Source organism: Sceloporus undulatus, chromosome 6, assembly GCF_019175285.1.
Source record: "Sceloporus undulatus isolate JIND9_A2432 ecotype Alabama chromosome 6, SceUnd_v1.1, whole genome shotgun sequence".
In the NCBI taxonomy this organism is placed as follows: domain Eukaryota; kingdom Metazoa; phylum Chordata; class Lepidosauria; order Squamata; family Phrynosomatidae; genus Sceloporus; species Sceloporus undulatus.
Genome location: NC_056527.1, coordinates 117,952,188 through 117,978,065, shown reverse-complemented (window position 1 = coordinate 117,978,065; position 25,878 = coordinate 117,952,188). Strand labels below are relative to the sequence as shown.

Sequence of the window (25,878 nt, the reverse complement as noted above, 5' to 3'; positions counted from 1 at the left end):
ACTCTATTCAGAGAAAGGGGATGGCACCATAAATATATATATATATATATATGAATTAAGGTACAGTACTTACATTGACCCATGGATAAGTTGACCCAGGTTTTTTGGGTCGATTTTTGGACTAAAATTTCTAGACTTATACATGAGTATATACAGCACAACATGGGAGTGTGAATGTATCACACGACCAATCGATCACTGATGGCAACAATGGCTGTACAGATGTCTCATCACAAAGGAAGAAAGTGACCTTTTGGGACGACAACTCCCAGAATCCCCCCAGTGGCTGTGGCCGCTGGGGGGATTCTGGCAGTTGTCGTCCAAAAAGGTCACTTTCCCCAGCTCTGCAAAGAGTGGCATCCAAAGACGATGTGTATTTTAAAATTCCCATCAAGAATGTTAATTGCCACATAGCTAGGATTACATAATCTGTTCCTGTCTCACCTTCCCATCTTGGAAACGGTGCCTCAGAGTCGTGAGATCCACCCACCCCTCCGCCCCAGAAGGTGTGAATTTGGTGCCGTCCACCATTCTGCCAGTCCCAAAAAAAGGACTTCCGGAATGTGTTGTCAAATTATGTGTGTGCGAGAGACTGGTTTAAATGCACAGGCCTTTTAAATGAGAGTGTTGCCTCCAAATAAGAATGCTGCCTCCTTCAATTTCCCCTTATTCTCCAGATTTCTAACACTGCAGAAAAGGGAGGCCACTGTTCCCGAGTACAACTTTTCTCTTTGCGGTGTTCCACGTTCCTTTGGTAACTCCTGGCCCCTTTTCTTTGGATATATCTAAATGTGTGATGGAAGAGTTAAGTTATTGCAGTGCTAGAAATCTGGGGAATTTCTAGCATTTTAGAATTTCTGCAAAGGGCAGAATCCTTATTTTGGAAGCCAAGGCTGACATTTTATGCCCATGCCCATAACTGGCATTTACAGCATGCAGTGGGGGAATTCATGCAGATCCCTACAAGGCAACATCAAGTTGTGCGATTATCCAGGCAAGGTTAGGACAATGGGGATTATCAGATGAAGGACATCCCTGCGCAGTTGTAAGAAGGACTTTCAGATGGGATTCGCGTTTATCCCGTCCAGGAAGCAGGAATGATGGCAACTGCATGAAAGGCTCTCAGATGAAGTCACACTTATCCTGTCATTATCCCACCTTTAACCTGTCATTAAAGCAACATTGGTCGGCATATTGCATTAATGGAAGTTTGCGTTGATGCAATCCTACCTTAATGACAGGTAAATGGCGGGATCGGCGCTATGATTTGAAAACCTTTTGTGCCATCACAGTCACACGTGGGTTAAGGACACGATCTCATCCCTATCCTGTCCCCATGTGAAAATCTCCAATGTGTAATGAGTGTGTTCAGACCGTGGTGTCACAACCGGAGTGCACGGGGTGCGGACCACATCGGATGACACCCTAAATAGGAGTGACATCACTGCTTCCCAAACACCATTTGGCTTACACATTGTCAACCACTTAGGTAATTCTAGTTCACTGATAAGTGACATAGAAATGTACAGAGAGCCCTCCTTTTTCGTGAGGGATCCGTTCTGGACCACCCTGAGAAAATAGAAACTCGCACTTGTTCAAGCCCTATAGGCTTGAATGTTGGCACGTGCCCACAAGCACCCCCCCCCATTTTAACCCCCTCCATTTACTCCTCGTGAGTAAGTGAGGGTCGGGGATCTGAAGTCCACGCAAATGGAAGGACAACTGTCCATGCGATTGCTATTGCTATCTGCTTTGGGGCAGAAATGATCTATGAACTTCCACTGCGTCCCTTTCGAATGCTGAAGAGATGGGATGAGGCTCCGTAAGAGGAGAAAGGAGGGACCCCAGGTATATATATTAAAATTTTTATTTCAAAACATCAAATCTTACCTATCCAGAACTCGAATCTAAGTCAATCTCATGGGACATGAACATCCATGGATTTTGGGATCCACTGGGGGTCTTGGAACCAAACCCAGTGGACACCAATGACCCACTGTAATACTAATACTACTAATAATAGCCCATTGCATATAATGGGACTTGAGCATCCATGGATTTTGGGATCCAAGGGAAATCCTGGAACCAAACCCCAGCCGATACCAAGGACCCACTGTATATGGGAATTGCAATTTATGAGTCCAACAAGCATGACTATGGATTCTGTATGGTGTTGTATGGGTGGAGAAGGTTAATGGGGTGGTGGCACCATGAGTTACCGCAGCAGGTGATGCCAACCCTAGTGATTAGGGTTGCCATGCCTCCGGACCTTGAAACCGGGAAAAATGTAGGACAAAAATTTCAAATGTAGGACACACAAACATGTGTCCTACATTTGAAATTGTTGTCCTACATTTTCCCTCGCCACTTGGGCTCCGCCCCCGCCGCGATCGCAGCGAGGCCCAGGGCCCAGGCGGGGAGGGAAAGCCTCCCTGAGTGAAGGATTCCCTCCCTGCCTGGGCCCCCGGCCTCGCCGCGATTGCGGCGGGGAGCGGAGGCCCAAGCGGCGACTGAAAGCCTCCGCCTTAAGGGGACTTTCAGTCGCCACCTGGGCCCCCGGCCTCGTCGCGATCGCGCTGGAGAGCGGAGGCCCAAGCGGCGCGGGAAAGCCTCCCTCAGCTTGCCACATCCTGCCCGGGGGCGGGGGCAAACCGGGGCGGGACCGTGCGGACCCGCCCCAAACCGGGAAAGTCCCGCCCCCAGGCGGGATATGGCAAGCCTACTAGTGATGGCCCTGTGTTTGGAACTGGGACCATTGGGAGGAGGAGGGAACTGAATGAAGAGCTAGTCTAGCATGAGAGGGGGGAACAGAGGGTCTTGGGGGGGGGTCTGTCCAAAAACATTGGAACTTGTGCAAAATGCTGAGTGTGCAAAGGAGGTACATGCATGTACCAGGGCCTGGGGCCTTCCTTCCATTGGCCCCACCCTCTTCCCCATCTGTTTCCCTCCAGAAAGGCAAGGGGGAGGGGCTCTGAGTGGCAGCGGCTAATTAAGGCCTTGGCGCGTCTAATTAACGCTCTCCCCTTGCAGCGAATTAATTAGGCTCCAGGTTGCCATGGAAATGGGATGTGACCTAGAAATGGAACAAGGGATTTGAGGATGGGGGCGCTCTGCCGAGGGGTTCAGTCCCCTGCCACGGATTCCTCAAACCCAGAGGCACGGTTCGGGGGCAAGGAGGCTGCAAAGTGCTGAAGCTCTTTAACCCCGGATTCACCTTTTTACAAAAGGAAGTGAGCTAGAACTTGTCAAAGAAGCGTGTGCATATCCTCCTTGCTAACCTTCTTGACTTGTGCTGCAAAGAATGGGTCGCTTGACTTTGCCCATTTCCTGGCTTCGGTTAGCCTCTGGCCCTTGACCCTCCTCACCTACTGACCCTGTCTCTCATCTCCGGAAGATCTGACCCCAGGGAGATACCATTCTTGGGATTGGAGAGTCTTGGTTTTCCAGTATATAAAACTTTTTATCTCCGTCCCCATCGTCTTAACTCTGCGTCCTCCATTTTGCGATGGCTTCTGAGGTCAGGAGCGCAATGAATCTGTGCCAGGTTTTATTTATTATTTATTTTTAAAATAATTTTAATTCAACAAATTTACAAATTGTCCATGGCATTAAAAACATGGCATAAACATCCACATCATATCACTTATAATAACCCCAAACATCCTACCATCATGACATCACCAACATCAAATATACTCTAGTTTGTCTTCATTAGTAATTTCTTTACTTCTTCCAATCATATATAAATATATATCCTTGTTTCATCTCTTTATGCATTTATACAGTCTTTCTAAACATGTCATAACCATGCCAGATACCTTTGCATCCCACTTCATATCATCTCTTGTTCTCCTCACGCCTTCATCATACTTACTCTTTCCTTTCTCTACTCCTTTTCATTCCCACCATCTTGGTTCTTCAAACCTCACTTCTTCATACCTTTCACTTACTCTCGCACTTTCTCACATGCATCTTCTTCTGCTGAAAATAGACTTCCTGCCTTGCTCTTTCCGGTTCTTCTCTGCATTTTTGGTGACTTCTTTAAAACCATATGTATTTGATACTCAATCTGCTTCTCCTTCGATTCCTTTCATGTGCCGGATTTTGTTAAGAAGTTCTTCAAAGTGTTCAAATGGGGATGTGAAGTTCAGCACCTTGGGGAATGGTCCCTTTAAATCCGGAATTAAATCAGAAGTGGGTTTATCACACTCCTCCTGACTGAGGATGACTCCAGACTGCAGAAATAAAGCGGAGGGAAAACACTTTAACTGTCCTGCCTCCAACCTGTGGAATCCTGGGATTTGTAGTTTGGGGAGGTATTCAACCTGTTCTGTTGGAGCGTTCTCATCCATCATGAAATTACAAATCCTAGGATTCTGTAGGACAGAGTCATGGCAGTTAAAGTGGTGCCAAACTGCTTTATTTCTGCAGTGTGGATGCACCTTCAGAAGCCACCAGCTGCCACTGCAATCCCAACTTTCATGGCAGTCTTCCTATCCATGCTCCATTCCCCTCTTCCCACATTAATACTCATCCACTGCCTTGTAGGAGGCTAGGAATACTTTGACTTTGACCATCTGCATTGCTTAAAAATGCAGTCCCACCTCAAAACTCCCTCTGATTTGCATTCCAACATGTCCAGTTCATGCACACCTCCATAGTTATTGGTGCATGGCTTCTGGGTTGGGTTCTGTGTCCAAATAAAGCTGTAGTGGTTTTGAAAACACAGCCTTGGAATGCGTGGGGCCATTTCCTATCCTGGACTGGGTACAAGAGGGGCAAGTGTTTCTGTTGGCAAAGAAAAAACCACCTTGGTTTGGGAGGAAAGAAAATTGGGGGATTTATTTTCCTGCTTCCCTTCCTCACGTTGTCTGGTCTCTTCCCTTCTCATCTCGCAGATATCCGGGATAGCGGAAAGAAACCCGTCATGCTCTTCATCCACGGTGGATCCTACATGGAAGGAACGGGGAACATGTTCGACGGCAGCGTTTTGGCTGCGTACGGCAACGTGATTGTCGTCACCATGAACTACCGGCTCGGCGTGCTGGGTACGGGGGAGGCGGGTGCATGCTGGCCCACCCTGTGAGGGGCAGTGGGTGCCCAGAGCCATGGCTTCTCCTCTAGACCTTGCAAAAGTTACTTTTTGAAATGACAACTGCCAGAATTCCCCAGTCCTAGGAGCTGGAGAATTTGGAGATTGGTCACCCCCCCCCCCCCAAAAAAAAGTTATTTTTGCAAGCTCTGCTTCTTGCATTTCCCCCTTGCAAAACAATCTCTTTCTAGGCCAAGAGTGCATGGGAGGGAAGGCAAGAACCTGTTTCCCTCTCATCACACTCCTTCTTACAGAAAGCCCAAATGCCTTCATTTTCTTTTGCAGTCCCTCTCAAAAATGGTAACCATCCTACTACCAATTTAAGAGGGACTGGAGAGGGAAACGGATGGGAGCTAGTACAGGGTTCTGGGAAGGTAGTTTTGCATGTTTTCCCGTGCTAGGAGGCTTTCTGTGTGATTTTGGGCAAATGTCTTGGAATCACACCCATTTTAAAAAAATTGATGGGTTTGGGTAAGGTTTGGGGCCACAAAAATGGGGTCAAAGGGCCACATGTAGCCCACAAGATGCACTATGCAAGAAATCAAGAGTCCTGCTTTTGGGGTGGAGGAAATATCTTTGGGTGTTACTCAGGGCCACTTGTTCAAACCCTTGTTTGTGGGCTTTGAAATCTGGGAAGAGCCTCACTAACATACAAGAATTGTATGTCATTAAACCAGACCTTGGAAGTGTTACTTTTTTTGGACAACTCCCCCAGTCCCCCAGTCTGCCAAACTAATGGCAGTTCTGGTTGTGTGCGTGTGTCTGCATGTGCCTTCAAGTCAGCTATCGAATTATGAAGACCCTAGCCTTGTCTGCATGGGCTAGGATACTTCAGGGGCAGCCCAGAGTATCCTGGTATTGGAAGTACCCTGAAACCACCATGCTCCCTGGCCCTCCATTCTGGTGCCAGGGCGGCTGTTCACATGTGCATCCTGCTTTGCCACCCGGTGCATCTGCCGCTGCCATTGGTCACTTTGCTTTGAGATCATAACAAGATGCCCAGCCTCAGCGCATTGCTGGGAGACTCATACGACATCAGATCAAGTGACTGACAGCAGCAATGGTCATGCTGGGTAGCATAGTGGGATGTGTTGCAAAGAGCCACCCTGGTGCTCTAGATCGTCCCAGAAATACCAGAGTAAAATGTCAATTTCTGAAGTTTGGTTCAAGGGGAGTATAGCCCAGTTCTGATGCTTGAACATGCTGGATCTCGTCTGATCAGTTCACACCACAACTAGGATGTGGGCCATGTGTCATCTGGACTCTCCATGGAGAGGACCTGGGGAGTCCGGTTTATTTTGCTGACAAGGCCCCTGTGAATTTCACAAGGTTTTCTTAGGCAAGGAATCCTCAGAGGTAGCTTTTGCCATTTCCTTTCTCTGAAACAGAGCCTACAGTACCTGGGATTCAATGGCAGTCTTTCTGGGTTTGGGGAGGGTTCTTCTTTTATTGCCTATCCCAGAATCCCAGAGCCAGTATAGGGGGATTCTGGGAATGACAGTCTATACAGGCACCTTTTCTTGTGCTCTGGGAGTTCCAGCCTACAGCATTTAGAGAAAAGGGACCAAGGTCACATCTTGTGTGTGCACACCCTTCAAGTCACCAGTTGACTTATGGTGGCCCATGAATTTCTTAGGCTAGGCATACTCAGAGGTGGCTTTGCCACTGCCTTCCTCTGAAATAGAGCCTATGACACCTGGGGTTCATTGCTGGTCTTCCATCCAAGGACTAACCAGGGCTGATCCTTTTTAGCTTCTAAGATCAGATGTGATTTGGTGCCTTTGGGGCATTTAGAACCTCTCTGTTTGTATGTCCCTTCAAGTTGCCTATCGACTTATGGCAACCCCATGAATTTCTGAGGGTTTTCTTAGGCAAGGAATCTTCAGAAGTGGTTTTGCTCGTTCCTTCCTCTGAAATAGAGCTTTCAGCACCTGGTATCCATTGTTGGACTCTCCTCCAAGGACACACCAGGGCTAACCGTGCTTAGCTTCCAAGATCAGACGAGATCTGATGCCTTTAGGTTGTTTAGGCTAAGTGTAACTTAAAGTCCTTGTTCCAAAAAGTAGGTTCCCTAGGGTCTCTGTGCCCCCCAAGTGTCCTTTTATGTACACACTGAAAACCCCATAAAACAGGAGATACAGTTTTGTGGCAAGACAACCTGTGAAAAGGCTTGCAAGCAGAAGGGGTCAGCAACCCGGATACCACATTATATGGGAAACTAACTCTACTTTTATTGTGGACTTTTGAATAGAGATTTGGACCCACACTCAGACCTCCTGAGATTCTGGCTCCCTGCTAAATCTCCCGTCGGGTTCTGGTGCAAGGTCCCCCTTTTCCCCGTCCCCCTCCCTTTGTTCCCCCGATGGGTGTGAAATTTACCCAGGCACAGCCGAAATTAATATTTCATTAAAAAGCTTTTAATAATTAACAGCAAGGCCTCGTTATCTCTAGCGAAAGGGCCCCAGGACGGAGCGATGATTAATTTTAAAGGAGAATGGTCATGTGTAGATGCAGCATTTTAGCAGAGGCTGAAGAAAGGCCTCTCGATCGCTTCCCTTTTGTTTGAAATGGAGGCAGGGCAGCATTCTCTTCTTCCTTGAAAGACTCACTTTGAGCTAATTGGTTAAGAAGAGCAGGGAATGGGCTGCTGAGCAGATCCCCCAGTGCTCAGGCTTGGAAAGAAGGAGCCAGAGAGACCAGAATCTGCCCTTAGGCTGAGCCAGCGATTTAGCTCAGGAGGCCCAACTCTGACTGGCAGTAGCCATGGCTTGCAAGTGGGGTTTTCAGCCTGGATTCTTGTAGCCTTACCTGGAGAGGTCACTGAGGATTAAAGCTGGGAGTTTCTATGTAATAATATGGGGTGCTACCCTTATATACTGGAGACAGACCCTTGACATCTAGCCCAGTATTGTTGACTCTGACCAGCAGCACCAGTAGCAACAGCCTCCAGGGATCCAGGCACGATTCTTTCCTAGTCCTATTGGGAAATGATGATGATGATGATGATGATGATGATGATGATGATGATGATGATTCTCCCAATATAGGGACTCAAGGTGGTGAACAACAAGTATAAAAGTTTTGTGTGGGTTTTTCAGGCTACATGGCCATGTTCTAGAAGAGTTTATTCCTGACGTTTCAGCAGCATCTGTGGCTGGCATCTTCAGAGAATGCTCTGCCAGCCAGAGATGCTGGTGAAACGATAAACTCTTCTAGAACATGGCCACAGAGCCTGAAAAACCCACCAAAAACTATGGATACCGGCCGTGAAAGCATTCGACTTCACAAACAAGTATAAAACAATACAGTTTAAAATGGCTTTGGCTGAAGCTGAGATTTTTTTGGATAGGAATACAGTAGGCCCTTGATATCATTGGGTTAGGTTGCAGGACCCCCCTCGCGTACCAAAATCTGTGGATGTTCAAGTCTCACTATATACAATGGTGTAGTAAAAAAAGGGTGTCCCTTATAATAATTTGCAAGATCAAGGTTTGCTTTTTGGATTTATTTCTTTTGGGATATTTCCAAGCTGAATGGTCTGTAGTTGCAGAATCCATGGATATGGAGGGTCAACTGTATATAAATCTGTGCTCACATATAGGACCTTATCACACTAGCAGAATCCCGAACAGAAATGAGATTTTGAACATAGAAAAAACCTACAAATGCGGGAGGTTTTTCACATGCATTTCTCCAAAAGTGAAATAACGGGAAAATAAAGCGAACATAAAGGTGACAAAAATGGCAGCTTTTTACTTTCGGGAAGTAAAAAGCTGCTATTTTTTGTCCCCTTTATGTTCACTGTTCGCTCCGCTCTGGGCCCCACAACATACTCCAACTCCCAGAATTCCATAGCCTTGAGTCAAAAAAAAAAAAAGAGTTAAAGTGGGGCCAAACCGAGTTATTTCTCCAGTGTAGATGCAGCCTTGCCAATGGTCACCCAGTGGATTTCCAGGACTGAGTGGGGATTTGAACTCTGGTTCCCCAGAGTCCAACACTCAGACCACAATGGCTCTTTTGACCAAAGGGCACACAGTTAATTGTGGCTTTCTATTTTTGCAAGGGAATAGCCATAGCTAAAATATTCAGAGTTTCTTTGGGAGTTCCTTCCCTTCCTACCCACCCCCAAAATTCATTCTGGCAACCAATGCGATTGCCCAGAATCATCCTCCCTGAAGCCATGATCTGCCTTTGTTCCTCTGCAGGATTCATGAGCACTGGCGACCAATCTGCCAAGGGAAACTATGGCCTCCTTGACCAGATCCAAGCCTTGCGGTGGTTGAACGAGAACATTGGACATTTTGGGGGAGACCCGGAGCGCATCACCATCTTTGGCTCGGGAGCTGGGGCTTCCTGCGTCAACCTTCTCATCCTCTCCCACCATTCAGAAGGTAACTTTTCTAAACTTCCTGGGATTACACTGGTTCCCTTTAGAGATCTGAATGAAAATTCTGTGTTTTGTCTCTGGCTGCATCTACACTGCTGAATTAATGCAGGGGGTTGGACTGGATGGCCCTTGTGGTCTCTTCTAACTCTATGATTCTATGAAACCGCTTTAACTGTCATGGGTCCATGGGTCTTCTTTATCAGACAGCTCTGGTGCCACAACAAACTACACATCCCAGTATTGCATCGGATGAAGGGATGACTGTTAAAGCAGGAGCAAACCGCATGAATTCTGACTGCAGCCTCACTTTCTGGATTGCAAGAAGGACTGGAGCATGGCTTTGGCGTGGCTTCTGGCCTCTTAGAACACATGCATCATTTAAACAGCATACCTCCAAAGTGACCTGAAGCAGCGTTATTATGGCCTGTCTGTGTGGGGCCTGTAATAAAAAAGTTGGTAACATGAGTTTTCATAGACTTGAGCCTATTTCCTCAGATGCATTTGGTGGAGCCAACTTCTATCTTTCAGTTAGTCTCCAAGGTGTTGCAAGATCCCTTTGCATACAGAAAGGAGATATGATAAACTGGCTAAGAGTCCTCTTACGAGGCTGGCATGTTAACCAGCGTTACAATAAGTATAGTGTGTCAGTAAGTCAAGATCCGTTTGCATACTGATTTTCCAAACGAACAGGGCTATGCCTTTGAATACAGTGTGCCCTTTGTTTACGCGGGGGATCCATTCCAGACTCCCCTGTGTAAAACAAATAACACGTATGCTCAAGCCCCATTTAAATGAATGGAGCTCGTGCATGCGACAGCATGGCATCCATGCATCTCAGGAAGCAGACCAAATCTATGAAAGTTTATGCTACAATTTCTTTCACACAGTTAGTCTCAAAGGTGCTACAGGATCTCTTTAGATACCCTACAACCTTATTACTGATTATTCTCCTTCATCCTCACAGGTCTGTTCCAGAAAGCCATCGCTCAGAGTGGGACGGCCATTTCCAGTTGGTCGGTCAACTACCAGCCCCTGAAATACACCCGCATGCTGGCCTCCAAGGTGGGCTGCGACCACATGGACACGAGTAATACAGTCGACTGCCTACGGCGCAAGCCCTACCGGGAGCTGGTAGACCAAGACATCCAGCCCGCACGTTACCATATCGCTTTTGGCCCTGTGGTGGATGGGGACGTGGTTCCGGATGACCCCGAGATCCTCATGCAGCAAGGGGAGTTCCTCAACTATGACATTCTCATCGGTGTCAACCAGGGAGAAGGCCTGAAGTTTGTGGAGGACTCCATGGAGAACGAAGACGGCATTTCGGCTAGCTACTTCGACTTCACCATTTCCAACTTTGTCGACAACCTGTACGGATACCCAGAAGGCAAGGATATCTTGCGGGAAACCATCAAGTTCATGTACACAGACTGGGCCGACCGGGACAATGGCGAGATGCGGCGTAAAACCCTCCTGGCCCTCTTCACCGACCACCAGTGGGTTGCGCCCGCCGTCGCCACTGCCAAACTCCACGCTGAGTATCAGTCACCTGTCTACTTCTACACCTTCTACCACCACTGCCAAACTGACACGCGGCCGGAGTGGGCCGACGCAGCCCATGGAGACGAGATCCCCTACGTCTTTGGCGTGCCCATGATCGGAGCCACGGACCTCTTTCCCTGCAACTTCTCCAAAAACGACGTCATGCTGAGCGCGGTTGTCATGACCTATTGGACCAATTTCGCCAAGACCGGGTGAGATTATGTTCATGTCATTTTTGGTGGTGGTGATAATGATGATTATTACAATTATCATTTATTTATTTATTTATACACTTGGTCCTTTGTATTCACAGATTCTACATCCATAGATTCAACCATGGTTTGAAAATATTCCCCCTCAAAAACGTTTTTTTATAAAGGATGCCATTTTACTATGCCATTGTATATAATAGGACTTAAGCATCCACATATTTTGGTATCCACGGTGGGTCCCTGAACCAAACCCAAGTGGATACTGAGGGCCCACTATATAGTGCCATCATTGTACATGAGAACTGGCATGGTGTAGTGGTTTGAGTATTGGACTAGGATGCTGGGAGACCAGGGTTCGATTCCCAGCTTGGCCATAAAACCCACTGGGTGACCCTTGGGCAAGTCACATTCTCTCAGTCTCCAAGGAAGGCAATAGGAATCACCCCTCTGGAAGTCTCTTGCCAAGAAACCACCGTTGTAGGTTTGCCTTAGGGTCGACATAAGTTAGAAATGACTTGAAGACACACAGCAACAACACCAACAATAATTGTACCTGGTACTTTACAAATAAAAGAGCCACAACAAAAAACCCATCCAGCCTTGGCAAAGTGTGCAGTCTAAAATAGACTCATATAGCAGAAGGAAGGAGTAATACAACATAAAACTAAGCAATACAATTATAAAATAAATTATCCAAACAGAAATAGAACGAACAAACCCCCAATGCAATATGATATAAAACCAACTGACAAATACTATACATATAACCAAGATATGCAAGATTACAGAATTATGTTAAAGTTTTAAAAGGTGAGTTTTAAATTGAGATTTTAAAAGAAATGAGGGAAGGAGCAGTCTGCAAATGTTGAAGGAGGCAATTCCAGGAGTCTGGAGCAGCGAGTGAGAAAGGATGAAGCTGAGCCAAGGAAGAAGAAACCCTTGGTTTGAGTGAGAAGCTTGGAGCTCCTCGAAAACAGAGCCTGAGCCGGCTGGTAAAGAGAAATAAGGGCCGAAAGATGGGAGGCTGCATAGGACTCAGTGTTAGAAGCAGCAGCTTGTGAGTGTGTGTATGTATCTTCAAGGCACATGTTGACATGGTCACCCCATGAATTCCCCAGAGTTTACTTAGTCAAGGAATACACAGGGGTAGTTTTGCCAGCTTCTTCCTCTGAAAGGTAGCTGGTCTCCCATCTAAGCGCTAACCAGGGCTGACCCTACTTAGCTTCCAAGATGATATGGGATCTGGTGCCTTTGGGGTATTGAGGCAGCGTGGGTCTAGGTGCCTTCAGATTGCTTGTCGACTTATGGCACCTCCATGGATTGCGGAGGGTTTTCCTAGGCAAGGAATAGTCAGAGGTGGTTTTGCCAGTTCTTTCCTTTGAACTACAGCTTACAGGACCTGATCTTCCCTGGTGGCCTCCCCTCTAAGACCTAACCAGGGGTGACCCTGCTTAGCTTCCAGCTTGTTTGTTGTTGTGCACCTTCAAGTCATTTCCAACTTCTGGTGACCCTAAGGCGAACCAATCACAGAGTTTTCTTGGCAAGATCTGTTCAGAAGGGATTTGCCTTTGCCAGCTTGTACTGAATCCTAAAAGGAGCAGGCAACCAAAAGAAAAATATTTTGAGCATTGGACTATGACCCAGAAGACCAGGGTTTGGGTTCCTGCTCAGCCATGGAAGCCCACTGGAAGACCTTGGGTGAGTCACATCCTCTTAGCTCCAGAAAACTCTCTGAGAGACTCACCTTAAGGTCGTCATAAGCTGGAAATGACTTGAAAGGCACAAAACAACAACAACAAGCATGATCAAAAGAGTATTTCAGCTGGCTGCTTCAACTTCACCATTTCCAATTTTGTCAACAGCTTGTATGGAAGCCTAGAAGGCAAGGACATCTTGTGGGAGACCGTCAAGTTCATGTACACAGACTGGTCCAGACTGGTGATAGTGGTGGCATATACCAGTGGCATAAACTAATGACATATATATAGCATATACCAATGGCATATATATGTCTGTCCCTGGTTTCCACTCCACCAGATGCATCTGAAGAAATAGACTTAAGTCTACAAAAGCTTATGTGGCCAACTTCTTTATTTCAGTTAGTCTAAAAGATGCTACAAGTTCTCTCTACATACTGATTCTACAGACTAACACAGCTGTCTCTTTGTGTTCTTGCTGCAAAGCAGGTGCAGCCTCAGTTAAATGCCTGTACTGCAGCCACTCACTCACAGACCATAAGGTTATGAGTTAAATATTAGCCAGGGCCTCAGGCTCGACTCAGGCTTCATCCTTCCAAAGTCACTAAAATGTTGGGGGCAATTGTAAAACTGTTTAGGAAGTGCTTTAGTGCATTGATAAGCGGTATAGAAATGTACTTGCTATTGCTATTGCTAGCTGAAAACAAAGGGAAAGTGGGAGGAAGAGAGAGAAACTGGGGCATTTTAAGAGCAGCTGGAACCATGGGATGGCAGAGGATTAATCAGGGCTTTCTCTACCAAATTCAGACAGCGGGAGGCTAGGAAGCCCCCATTAGTGCCTCAGATTAATGGGTTTTCTGACAGAATCATAGAGTTGGAAGAGACCCCCCCCCCAGGGCCATCCAGTCCAACCCCATTCTGCCATGGAGGAACTCACAATCAAATCAAAGCAGCTCCCTTCTCTTGGTTTAAGTGTGGAAATGGAGGGATGAGTAAGGGGGACCTTGGGAACATGTCCACTGACTCCACAAACTCTGAGGATTTTAGGTCAGTTTTATACAGTACTCAAAAGTATCTGTGGAAAAGAAGGTCTTGGTTCACTGCAGCAAAAGGTTGCCCAAGCTCCCCATTGGCAGCATTTCTGAACCCAAATTCTTGACTCTGGAAACTTTGCTTTCAGTACTCAACCCAGATATGAAGTTTAATCTTAAAACTTCTGGAGGGATTTCTAGGCAATATTCTCGGGGACTCCCTGAATTTGGTGGTTTCACATCCAGTATTCTTCTCATCTGGAGCTTAAAAAGAAATATCCCTGAATCTTAGACCATTTATAATAGGAAATGTTGGGGGTTGCGGAGAACCCAACATAATTTGAATCATTAATTTAAATGTAGTTTTTGCAATCGGATTTGAGCTGGCTATGCACCCTTAAATGAATTGCAGTGTGCAAATTCATTTTGGTTTCAGTGACAAATCTTCAAGCATTATAAAGGATTGAAGAAAAATGAAATCAATCAGAAAGTGGGATTTAGGATAAGTCTAAACTGTGGGGAAATTATTTTTGGACTATAACTCCCAGATTTCTCCAGCCACCATGGCCATTGTAGTCCTATATATCTATATTCATTTCCAAATATCCAATGGTTGGGGAAGGCTTCCAGAGCAGACATGACTGCACAGTTTGGCCATTTTAGACTCAGATCTTTATTTGAAAAGTGGTTATTTAGATCAAGATCTGGCAAAATGTAGCCCTGGGACCCCAAAGCTATTTTTGTAGCTCTTGGCTCTCCAGACTCTTGGCCCTCCAAACCATCCACTTTCAAAGAGATGAATGGTTATTCATAGGTTTCCAGAATGGTTAAAGACCCATGTTCCAAACTAAAAAGGACTTCTGGCCGTTGCTGGCTGTTTTGGGGGAATCTTGGGCCTTTTCGGTCATCTGTATGGCTCCCAGAGGGTCCCTGGGACATCGTTTCCTTACTTCCAAATACGAATAAACCAGCCCTGTAGTGTTGGTTTGTCCTCCTGCATATTCTACTAAAAGGGACCTTAGACATTTGCCCCCAATTCCTGACACATCAATAGGAGCTTGTCTCCTTTCCAAATCTTAGGAACTTTTTAAATCCCTGTTCTTCTGCTCAAAAAAAAGGGGGCCCCCCCCCCCCCCCAAAGTAACCAACAGGAATTAGAACAACAGCAAAAATAAAGTCTGAAATTGTTTCTTTACACTGGAATTCCTTCCAAAGAGTTTATCACACGAAGAAGATTGGGAGCTTATCCTATGAATATCCCAGAAAAATCGTGGGGTTACGCAAAACGATTTCAAATGATGTTGGGGAAAAATCCCACCATTAAAGTGGTCACAAAGAAGCATTAACACACATCTTTTTACTTTTGGGATTTGAGCGACAATGCATTTCCGATATCACTTTATTTGTGCAATTGTGTGTGATAATCATTCATACTCACCACTTTAGCTTTATTTATGGGATACTTTAAATGCACTTTAATCTCTCTTTCATGCCGAATTTAGCCCCAGTGTGATAAACTAGCAAAAGAAGTCAAACTGGTTCCATCTCATATTCTCCAATTGTCCTGATTTGGCAAGGACAGTCCCCATTAATCTCTGCCATCCTACTTTTCCAGCTGCTTTTAAAATGTCCCAGTTTTTCTCTGCCGCTTTCCCCTTTGTCCTCCACTTACTTCCATGGCTGCAACTGAGTTCAAGGTGCAAAAGTAGTTTGCTTTCCATTAACTCAAACAAGGCGGAGAGGAGAGAAGGTGCCAGAATCTTGCCCTTTTTCCTATTCAGTCTCAGAGAAAAGCCAACTGCTGCAGCCACTTGTACTTTTGCCTCTCCTTTCTCATTCATATCTTTTGCCATCTTGACCACACTGTGATGTTGCTTGGCCACAAGTGTCCTGGTTTTCATCCGTGAAATGTTGGCAGGTTTCCCGTCCCTTTTGCATTTCCAGCAGGAAGCTAAGACTGAGCCGTCGTTCTGCATGCCCTTCGGTCTTTAGAACCGCTCTGGCTGTTCTAATGGGCTGGTCTTAAATTATTTTTCAAGGGTGCGTTTAGCCTGTTTTAAAGCCCATGTTGCAAAGTTTTGTATTCATGTATTTGATGTTTTTGTTGTTTTTATTCATTGTCTGTTGCCTCAGGGGTCCTGGTGGGTTAAGAGATGATATGCGAGTGCTTTAAATAAAGAAAGAATCACAAACCCAGCACAAATCGGGATGGAAAAGATCCTCATTATGCTAAAGGCATAGTAGGGATGGCTACAAACATGGACAGTATTAGAAGGGGTTGGATAAACACATGGTTGAGAATGGGGCCATTGATGGCATGCCCTTCAACAGTCCTGATCAACCCTCTGCCTTCCTGCTTTTTCAGCTGCTTTTTAAATGTCCCAATTTCTCTCTCTTTGTCCTCCCACTTTCTCCTTTGCCCTCAGCTTTCTTTAATTGCTGCAAAATGAAAAGACATTTGCTCTTAATTAACTCAATAAAGTGGAGAGGAGAGGAGGGGGAGAGGTTCCCAGTTAGTTCAGGCAAAAGCCAACAGCTGCGGCCTCTCTTAGCTTGTGTTTTCCCCCTCCTTATTAATAATTTTTGCCACCCTGACTATATTCTGATGTTGCTTCGCCCCACATGTCTCAGTTTTCATCTGAGAAACACTGGATGGTATGGAGTGGTCGCGAACCAGGATGACTATACAGTGCTCCCTCGGGTTACGAAATTAATTCGTTCCGCCGCCGCTTTCGTAACCCGAAAAGCCTTCGCAAGCCGAAAACCCATAGGCGCTAATGGGGAAAAGCCGCGATTTCGTGTGAAATAGCGCCGAAAAGCACCAAAAAATTTTTCGTAACCCGAAAAAACATTCGTAACCCGGAACAGTTATTTCCTATGGGATTTTTTCGTATCCCGGAAATTTCGTAACGTGGGTATTTCGTATCCCGGGGTACCACTGTATATCACTTCTGGTATCAGAGGCAGTAGATGCCTCTTTTTATCAGGTGCTGGGGGGATCATACTATGAAGTTGCTTTCAATATCTGCTGGTGGGCTCCCCATTTGGAGCAACTCATTGGGCCACTGTGGCAACAGAAAATGCCATCTGCCAGTGATGCTTTGATTCAGATTTCCTGCATGGCAGGGGCTTGGACTGGATGGCTCTTGTGGTCTCTTCCAATCTATGATTCTATGATTCTATGTGGTAGGAATTGGATGAATGTTTTAAAATATTCCCAAAAATGGTTTAAAAAACACCCAGAAATCTTGGTAAAAATCCTAGGTCATATCAACATGCATCCTGGGTTCCTGCATCTTGCCTATGTGCTGTAGGACCATAACCCCAAATTGCATCCATACTGTCTTCACAAGACCCACACCCCATTTACGGCTTCTTCCCCATAACATGCATTTCAATAACTCACCATTTGCCCAGGGCCACTGCTGCGGTGCAAGTTGTGCTGAGGTCACCACAAAGCCCCCAGAGTCAAAAGCATGGCTGGGCACCTGCTTCTGACCTCAGCAATGGCTCTGGGTGACAATGGGAACTGTATGGGAAGGCCTCTTGTCACTGGGGAAGGGAGCCAAAACCTCACAAGGAAAGGGGGGAATGCCCAGCCAAAATACTCAGGGGGTAACCTGGAGTATTCTGGCAAGTGTAGATGAAACTCTTGGATTAGTGGTCCACAAACGGTGCTCTTTCGGGGATTTTGGACTTCAGCAACCTAGAAACCCAGACTACTGACCAACATGGCTGAGGCTTCTGGGAGCTGAAGTCCAAAATCTCTTAAAGGGCACAGTTTCGGAAACACTGCCTAGATTATTCAGTTTGCAGTAAATAGACATACAGGTAAATAATGTACATGAAGAGTTTGAACAGATCATGAAATTTCTGACCAGAACACAATTTTTTTCCCTGCAGAAAACAAGTGGTTTAAACAGTGAAAATTTGTGTTAAAATCACGCAATCGCGATTCACACTTGCACACCCGTTGTGATTAAATAGCCATCCCAGGAATAAACTTGCAATAAACAGCAACAAATCTTTCATGGGGAAATTCCATGAATGATTTGTTGCTGTTTGTTGCCTGTTTATTCCTGGGATAATGGCTATTTAATCACAACGGGTGTGAAAATGTGAATCGCAATTGCGTGATTTTCACTGTTTAAACCCCCAATTTTCCCTGTGTGATGAAGTCCCAAGATTTGTGCCCCCAAAACAGCATTTTCTGGGCAGAAAGCAAGTACTATGCTGTTTTCTGGGCAGGAAACTTTTCTTCTGGGCAGAGATGTTACTTTCTGCATGGAAAATGTTGTTTTCTGTGCAAGAGGTTTGTATTCTGTGCAGAAAGTGCCATTTTTCACACAAAAACTGAACACTTTGTATTGTTTGCACAAGATAGTTCCCATCTTTGAAAACCATGTCGTTTTTGGCAACGCTCTTTGCAGCAAGGAGAAAAATGGCAAAGGCTCCTTGAGAATGAAACGTACAAAGATTTACATTCCTGCAGTAGGTAGGCAGGCCTTTGTTCTGATCCAGGATGGTGCTTCTTACATTCTTATGTTCTAGAAAGGATGAAAAGCGTGTGAAGTGTCCAAAAAAAAAGTGTGTGAATTTGGATAGCTCTGTAAGATGCTCAGCCACCATTGCTTATGTCCTCTCATTCCAATTTTAGAAAGATGTTCAATCTTAGACATGTTTTTGGCTTCTTTCCTACCAACAAGATGCCTGGGAAAAGCTGGTTGTGACCTATAAAGCGCCATATGGCTTTATCTTAAGGACTGCATTCTTCCATATGAGCCTGTTTGGAGAAGGAAGCCCTTTTCTGCATCCCACATCTTTCACAGAAACATACAGCAGAGATCACAGGGCAAGGCCTTCTTAGGGCTTGTCCACACTAAAGTTAAAAGGCGTGTTCACCTGAGATGGTTTCCATCAGTCCACTCAATGCATGGAGTGACTTTGTCCTTTTAGCCGCTAATCTGGTTTAACAGAAACTACAAGCTGCCCTGGTGTTTTGGATGTGTGTGCAGCTGGATTGGTCTGGATCCAGCTAAACACCCACCAAATGTTGGCATTTTCTCCGTTCACACTGGAACGGAGAAACAAAGCATTTGATCCTCCTCTCGAGGCCGCTACTACCGCTGCCTTGCCGGCCAAGCAGTTCCCTGCAAGATCCTGCCCATTACTGATGGAGTCAGAATGGGACACCAGTGCAGTCGACTAGGAGGGGGCAGAGCGACTCCCTCCTTGTTCACCCCCTTCGGCCTCAGCACAAGGATTTTGTATGGACCTGTTTGGCAGTTGAGGTGGCAGAAAGTGTCTTGAAGGGACAGGCCAGCTGGCCCATGTGCATAACCATGCAGTGTCACACTGGATTTGGCCTGGTGCATGTGGTCAGCATCTGGGGCCAGTCTGGACATAATGCTCTGTCATGGCGTCCTGTTTTGTCCTTGGAAGGCCAGCCAAATCCTTAGTTCAGAGTTACGGCACTATAGGCACTGAGAGAGGAAGGTCTAACCAAGTGGTTTCTTGCAAAAATAGTGGTCGGTTAATCCGCTCCAGGTTCATCATAAGGTTTCAGTCATTCCAGTACAGCAGGTTCAGAGGGAAAACCTGAAAGAGTAGTCCAAATCCAAGCAGAGTTCCAAGCAACAGGTAATCAGCCAAGGTTCAAGGTGTCTCCCAAGTACGATGGATGGTTGTCAGCCACACTAGGCTGAGGAAGGTGCTGGGGTATTTATACCCCATCCAGGTCTCACAGGTGCCCCCTATTAGCAACCCGCTTCCTACTTAACTGAAGAGAATGCTGTTGTCTCTCTTTTTCCTAGTCTCTCTCTCTGTGGGAGTAGGCACTGGTAAGTCTGACTCAGATGGAGGGACACTTTGCTCTTGGGAACTTGGTCCCCATACTGGCTGCAGTCTCCCTTCCTGGGCCTGCTGGATAGGTGTGGTCTTGGCATGTGCCTTGGGCACTCAGCCTCTTCTTCAGCCTCTTATGAGGACATGCCTGGATACTGGAGGCAAGGTGTGACAACTGGCCCCAGATTAAGCGGCCAGTGTAGACATACCCTCAGTGGCTGCTCCCAGGCTCTGGAGCTCTTTTTCCAGGACAACTCGGCTGGTCCCCGCTCTGGTCTCTCTGTGCCATCAAGAGGAGAGGGAATTCACTATGGGCAAAGGGCATTCAATAATTGCTTGCACCATGCTGTTCTGATTTATGTTTTTCAATTGCTTTTCATTCTGCTGAATGGGGTCAGCAACTGTGATGGACTGGAACCTGGTTTTGCCCCTGTGACTCCCCTGTGGGCTGTTCTCACATGCCCGGTTGCACCAGAACAGAGGTTGTGCCACTTCTGCTTGCCATGTTTGGCCAGTTTTCAGCCTTGTCTTTTTCAACAGGAAGGGCTTGGGGTGTTCTCACCTCATTTGCAGGCAGCATTTGGGACCACCACTAAGTGATTGCAGTGGGGAACACTGCCAGGATTGGCATCCCTGAACAAACAAGGCATGGATTCTCCTGGGGCTTAGTGATGCCGTTTTGCCCCTCCTTTCAGGGCTGGCAGCTGAGATATTACTTCCTGCATCTTAACTTCTCCTGTCTCTGTTTCTCCCCCATTTCCTCAGGGACCCGAACCAGCCGGTTCCACAGGACACCAAGTTCATCCATACCAAGCCCAACCGCTTTGAGGAAGTGGTTTGGACCAAGTTCAACACGAAAGACAAACAGTACCTCCACATCGGCCTCAAGCCCCGGGTGCGAGACAACTACCGAGCCAACAAGGTGGCCTTCTGGCTGGAGCTGGTGCCGCACCTCCACAACCTCCATGAGCCGCCATACACCTCCACCACCACACGCATTCCTCCGATTGTCACCCGATGGCCCAGCACCGGGCCCCTAACCACCCGCCGCCCCGTCCCCACCCTCCCTCTGGACGAGGACGATGTGGTCAGGCCACAGCGTTACGTCCCCTTCCCGGGAGATTCCCGGGACTACTCTACAGAACTCAGTGTCACGGTGGCCGTGGGGGCCTCCCTGCTCTTCCTCAACATCTTGGCCTTTGCCGCCCTCTACTACAAGCGGGACAAGCGGCACGAACTGAGGAGCGGGCGGCGCCTCAGTCCCCAGCGCAGCGCGGCCAACGACCTGGTGCACGGCGGGCAGGAGGAGGAGATCATGTCCCTCCAAATCAAGCACTCGGAACATGATGCCCACGACCTGGAGCCCCTCCGGCCGCACGAGATCTTGCGCCCTGCCTGCCCTCCCGACTACACCCTGGCCCTCCGCCGGGCCCCGGACGACGTCCCCTTGATGACCCCCAACACCATCACCATGATCCCCAGCACGATCACGGGTATGCAAGCCTTGCACCCCTTCAACACCTTCCCCACCGGACACAACAACACGCTCCCTCACCCTCATTCCACCACCCGCGTATAGTCGCCCTTCCCTCTGTACCCTTTCGGCCGCCTGGCAGTGGTGGTGATGGTGGTCCCGATCCACCCTGCTCAGAAAAAGGGAGGCGTCTTTCCCCGCCACGTTGGACGGGTCTTTTGTATAACATTGTGGAGAAGGGAGGGGAAAAGGCAATGGGGAGGGAGAGATGGAGACCTCTGTGGATGGGGCAGTGGTGCTCTATCCACCCTTGGTTTGACGCTGGAGCCTCCGTCGTCAACCACAGCATGGCATGGGCACTGGAGATGCAGGCCGCATGGAAGATCTGCCCCGTTTTCAAATGAAATAAGAGAGAGAGAGGTCACATGGAGGCTGGCATCCTTTCGGGTGTGGGATTGGGGCTGGCAGGAGTGAGTGATGGGGAAAGGAAACATCTCTAACTCCAATCTGGACAGATAACAGGAAAGCCAGTATCATTCCAAGTGTGGGTTTGGTGTTCAGGGCACAAGAGAGAGAGATAGAAAGAGAGAGTGTGAATGAAACCTCACTATCTTGTCTTCACCCCCCTTGTCAGGATGGTGAAGACAACTGTGTCCTTTCCAACCATGGGATGGGTAGAGGGTGCAGGGGGACAAGGCGAAGCTCAAGAGTCTGTCGCTTGATCCGTGTTGTTGGGAAAGACAGTAACTCCCATCACCCGAATGGTTCGCGCTACTCAAGGGTCAATGGAAGAAGGACAGATGGGTTTCCTTGGAGGGATAATGGAGAAGTCAACATTGACATGTAAGAGAGAGAAAGATGCCAATGTCCAGTGCTGAATGGCACCACCAAATTTTTGTTGGAACCAAGAGGGAGCTAGCGTAAGGACGGGAGCCGAACCCGCTTCCATTCTTTCTTCTTTTCCCCTTTCCTTCAGACCTGAGTCTGTGCCAATTACGCTTATGTTTAATGCCATTCTGAAAGAGAGATTGAATTATCGGGTGGAAGAGAGTAACTGAACGGGAGACTGGGGTTGGCCTTCCTTCCTTCATTACGGGGTGGGAGGTCAAATATCACAGTGCCTTCTTAGCACAGTCCAGAAAGAAAAACTGACCTCCTCTTTCTCATCCCCTATAGAAGATGGAGTCACCAATGCCACCTCCTTCCCACCCACCTACCAACCCACCCAGCCACCCACCGCCACATTTTGGTCATTGTTCCTTGGGGAACAATGGTCATTATGTTCCTTGGGGAACATAATGATGCTTTGTTTAACAAAGAGAAAGCTTTCCCCAGGGAATTGCCAGTTTAACAGGCCCTTGATATCTCTGCAGAAAACATGAAAAGGAAAAATGTACCATGTCCAGAGTGAAATTCAAAGAGGGTTATGGCGTGGGGTGGCAGTATCCTTGCTCTCACTCACCATCCTCCAAACTAGGAACCCCTCCAGATGTGTGTAGTGCAATGCCCACCATCCCCGTTCCCTTCCTAATGTGAGCTGCATGTCCAATGTGCCAGGAGGGCAGGCATCTGGTTGAGAAAAGCTCATCTAGCTTATTTCCAAGGGTCAGAATTTGAAAACGAAAACTAGAATTTAATTTTTATAATAGAAGAAGTAACAAGGCACTGGTTGGGGGTAGTAGAGAGACCATATTTATTTTTATTATTATTATTTAGCTTTTTTAAAAAAACCACAAAACAAGATTACACAAATTGGAGGAAAGGATGAAGGGAAGTGTTTAGAAACAAACAAACAGATGCACGAAAGCACAGGCCCTTCATGTTCCTAGAATGTTTATTTTCAAAGAGATGGACAAGGAAGTGGAAGCGGGCAGCCGTCTATCTTTGGAAATCTCCCTCGCCTTTTGGCCCAGAGAATGCAGCCTCTCATCCCATCCTCTGCTCTTCCCCACCTCTTAAATCAGCATTCCCACCCACTCCTCCAAATAAAGGGCAGAAGCTGGTTTATAGGCTGCCTCAGAAGGTAGCAGATTCTCCTGGGTTGGGGGTTTTTATGGAAAGGTTTGGGGGCTACCCATCGGGGAGATTTTAGCGGTGGATTTCCTGCGTTGGCATCATCAGTGGGCTGAACTAGATGACCCTCGTGTCGCTTGCTGTTCCTCAGCTGCGCAGAGCATCTCTCCATAAACATCCTCCCCAGGGCTATAGGAGGGAAGGGCAAAGAGAAGGACATTGTCTCACCAAGTAAGAATTTAATGATGTCCTCCCTCCCCAAATGTAGTGTTCCTTCAGTCCTCAAACTTCTAGCATTGCAGTAAATTAAACGTTGAGTTGAGTATTTAGTAGTACAGTGGGCCCTCTGTGTTCACTGGGGTTAGGGGCGCAGAATGCCCAGAGAACACCTCTCTAGGAATCTCTAGGTCTCCCAAAGCAACGTTGTGATGAACATCTGCCAGAACTTGGCCATCGAGTTGTGCTGGAAGACCAACAAATGCCTAGAGAAGGAATCCAGGAATTGCTAGGTGCGACTTTGGACAGATGTTGACCATAGAGTTGCACTGGAGGAAGTAGAGATACCTAGAGATAACATCAGATATGTCAATAAAGCCACAAATGTGGAAAGCTGACTATATTGTTTAGGCATGCAAAGGAAAGGGCCAGTCAAGCAACCCAGGGGCTGCAAACTATTTTAATGGTTTGTGTAGACATGCCTCCAGTTATGTTTGTAATTCTTCCAGGAAGCTGCTTCCTCTGGAGTGAGCAAAACCTATTTCCTTTGTAGTGATGGGGAAATGTTTTTTAAATGGTCGAAAAAAAAGGTTAATGAGCGTCCGGAAATCCTGATGCAGAGAATCCTAGAGAGGCAAGAATCTTTGTAGTTCAGGATTTATTTGGTGTGGAAAATTCATGCAGTGGAGGATTTTGTGCAGAAAAGAGCATGTTCTATACAGAAAACAGCAGAAAATGCCAATGCCTCTATATAAAACAACAGGATAGAAAATGCTGTTTTCTAGGCAAGAAAATGCCTTTCTCAGCACATCAAAATCCTCATATGCCCTTTTTATGCAATGGCTGCACAGTGATCTTTTTTTCTGTATAAGAAACTTGTTTTCTGCACAACTTGGAAACACACACAGCAACAGCAATGGACCCATAAATTAGGAGTTTGGATTTTTTTAAAAAGTAGGGTAATGCTTGAATATGACAGTTTGAGAGGAAGGAGAGGTGGGTGGCAGGAACCAGGGCAAATGCCTGGGAATTGCCACAGCCCGCCCTAGACATGTGGTATCCCCCGAACCCATCACTTCTCTGCTTCATTAATGCCCATCTGCCCCGTTCCTTTTTTGCCTGCATGCCTGCCCTCTCTAATATGCAGCTTGGCTTGCTTGCATGAGTCTGCTATTTGCTCCAGAGGCCATATTTTTGTTGTGGTTGCTGCTGCCGCTGCTTAGTGTGCCTTCTCTCCACCTCTTGCGCATGCCGCAGTCTGGATTGTGTCAGTTGGTGCTGGGGAGATAGGTGGCTCTTCCTTTGGGAAAGAAGAAACCTATTTTCCACCGCCGTCCCAGCTCTGGAAGCCATTCCTTTGCTCCTTCTTCCCATTGCACCAAATGCAGATGACCGGGTTGCGATGCTCCAGATATCCCTTCTGAGAAAGATCCCTCTTTCCCCATGGCACAGCCATGTCCTCTATTCCCTCTCTTTGCGTTGGATCCAAGGTTGTTTTATTTTGCCGAATCCCATAAGGCCGAAGGGAGAGAGAGAAAAACAACAATTCATTCTAATTTTGTTTCTATTTTTTAAAAAAGCACATCTTTTCTTAACTTCCTCTCTTGCTTTCTTTCTTTCTTTCTCTCTCTGCTGCTGCCTTCCTCTGTTCTCGTGCCTCTGCCATTTCGTTCCGGGAGGTTTTTATTTCTTCATCTTAGGTTTTGTTTTTGCTTTTGTTTTTATTGTTGCTTTTTGTTTTTTTTAAAAAATTAAAAAATATTCCAGTGGAGGAAATAAATTCAAAGGAAAAACACAAAAGGTTTTTGGGGGGTGGGTTTCGGGGGGAGTGCAAGGACCGGGAGTTTCATCCGAAGCCATTCTGAGACTCCATCTAACTTTGCAACATTTCGAGTTGGTTTCCTTTTTTTAAAAAAAGAAGAATTTATTATAAATATAAATATATATATAGATATATAGATATCCATTTTTTTAAAAAAGGAAAACAATTATTTTGTAAAAAACGGGAGAAAAAAAATTAAATACATTTCAAAAAAAAAGAGCAAAATCTGTGCCAAACTCAGCAAACTTGGAGGGGGGGCAAGGGGCTTTCCTTCCTATTTTCTTTTTGGTTTATGTTTTTTTGGGGAGGGGGGGAGGGCAGGTACGGGGGGGGTTGTTTTTGTTTTGCAACTCGAGTTTGCTGGGGTTCGTGTGAAAGAAAAATAAAACATCCGTGCCAAGGAGCAAGAATACAGTTCTGACATCGGTCGCACCTCCGGCAGAGAGATGTCAACGCCTTACACTGTTGCCAAACGCTTCCCTGAATCCCCCCCAAAAGTCTCTCTCTTCCCCTCCGGAACTTTTCACTCCTGCGCACCCAAAAGCGTC

General features: G+C 46.7%; 1 protein-coding gene across 4 annotated transcripts in view; it reads left to right on the top strand.

Moving 5' to 3' along the window:
• NLGN2 (neuroligin 2) overlaps nt 1-25,586 on the top strand; it is a 69,790-nt gene extending 44,204 nt beyond the window's left edge. For all 4 annotated transcript variants that reach the window (XM_042474131.1, XM_042474134.1, XM_042474132.1 and 1 more), the window contains 4 exons: nt 4,899-5,048; nt 9,298-9,483; nt 10,444-11,233; nt 20,571-25,586. In XM_042474131.1, coding sequence (XP_042330065.1) covers nt 4,899-5,048; nt 9,298-9,483; nt 10,444-11,233; nt 20,571-21,384 — 1,940 coding nt within the window. In that variant the 3' untranslated portion in view covers nt 21,385-25,586. The remainder of the gene's footprint in view (nt 1-4,898; nt 5,049-9,297; nt 9,484-10,443; nt 11,234-20,570) is intronic.
• Nucleotides 25,587-25,878: the final 292 nt, after the last annotated feature.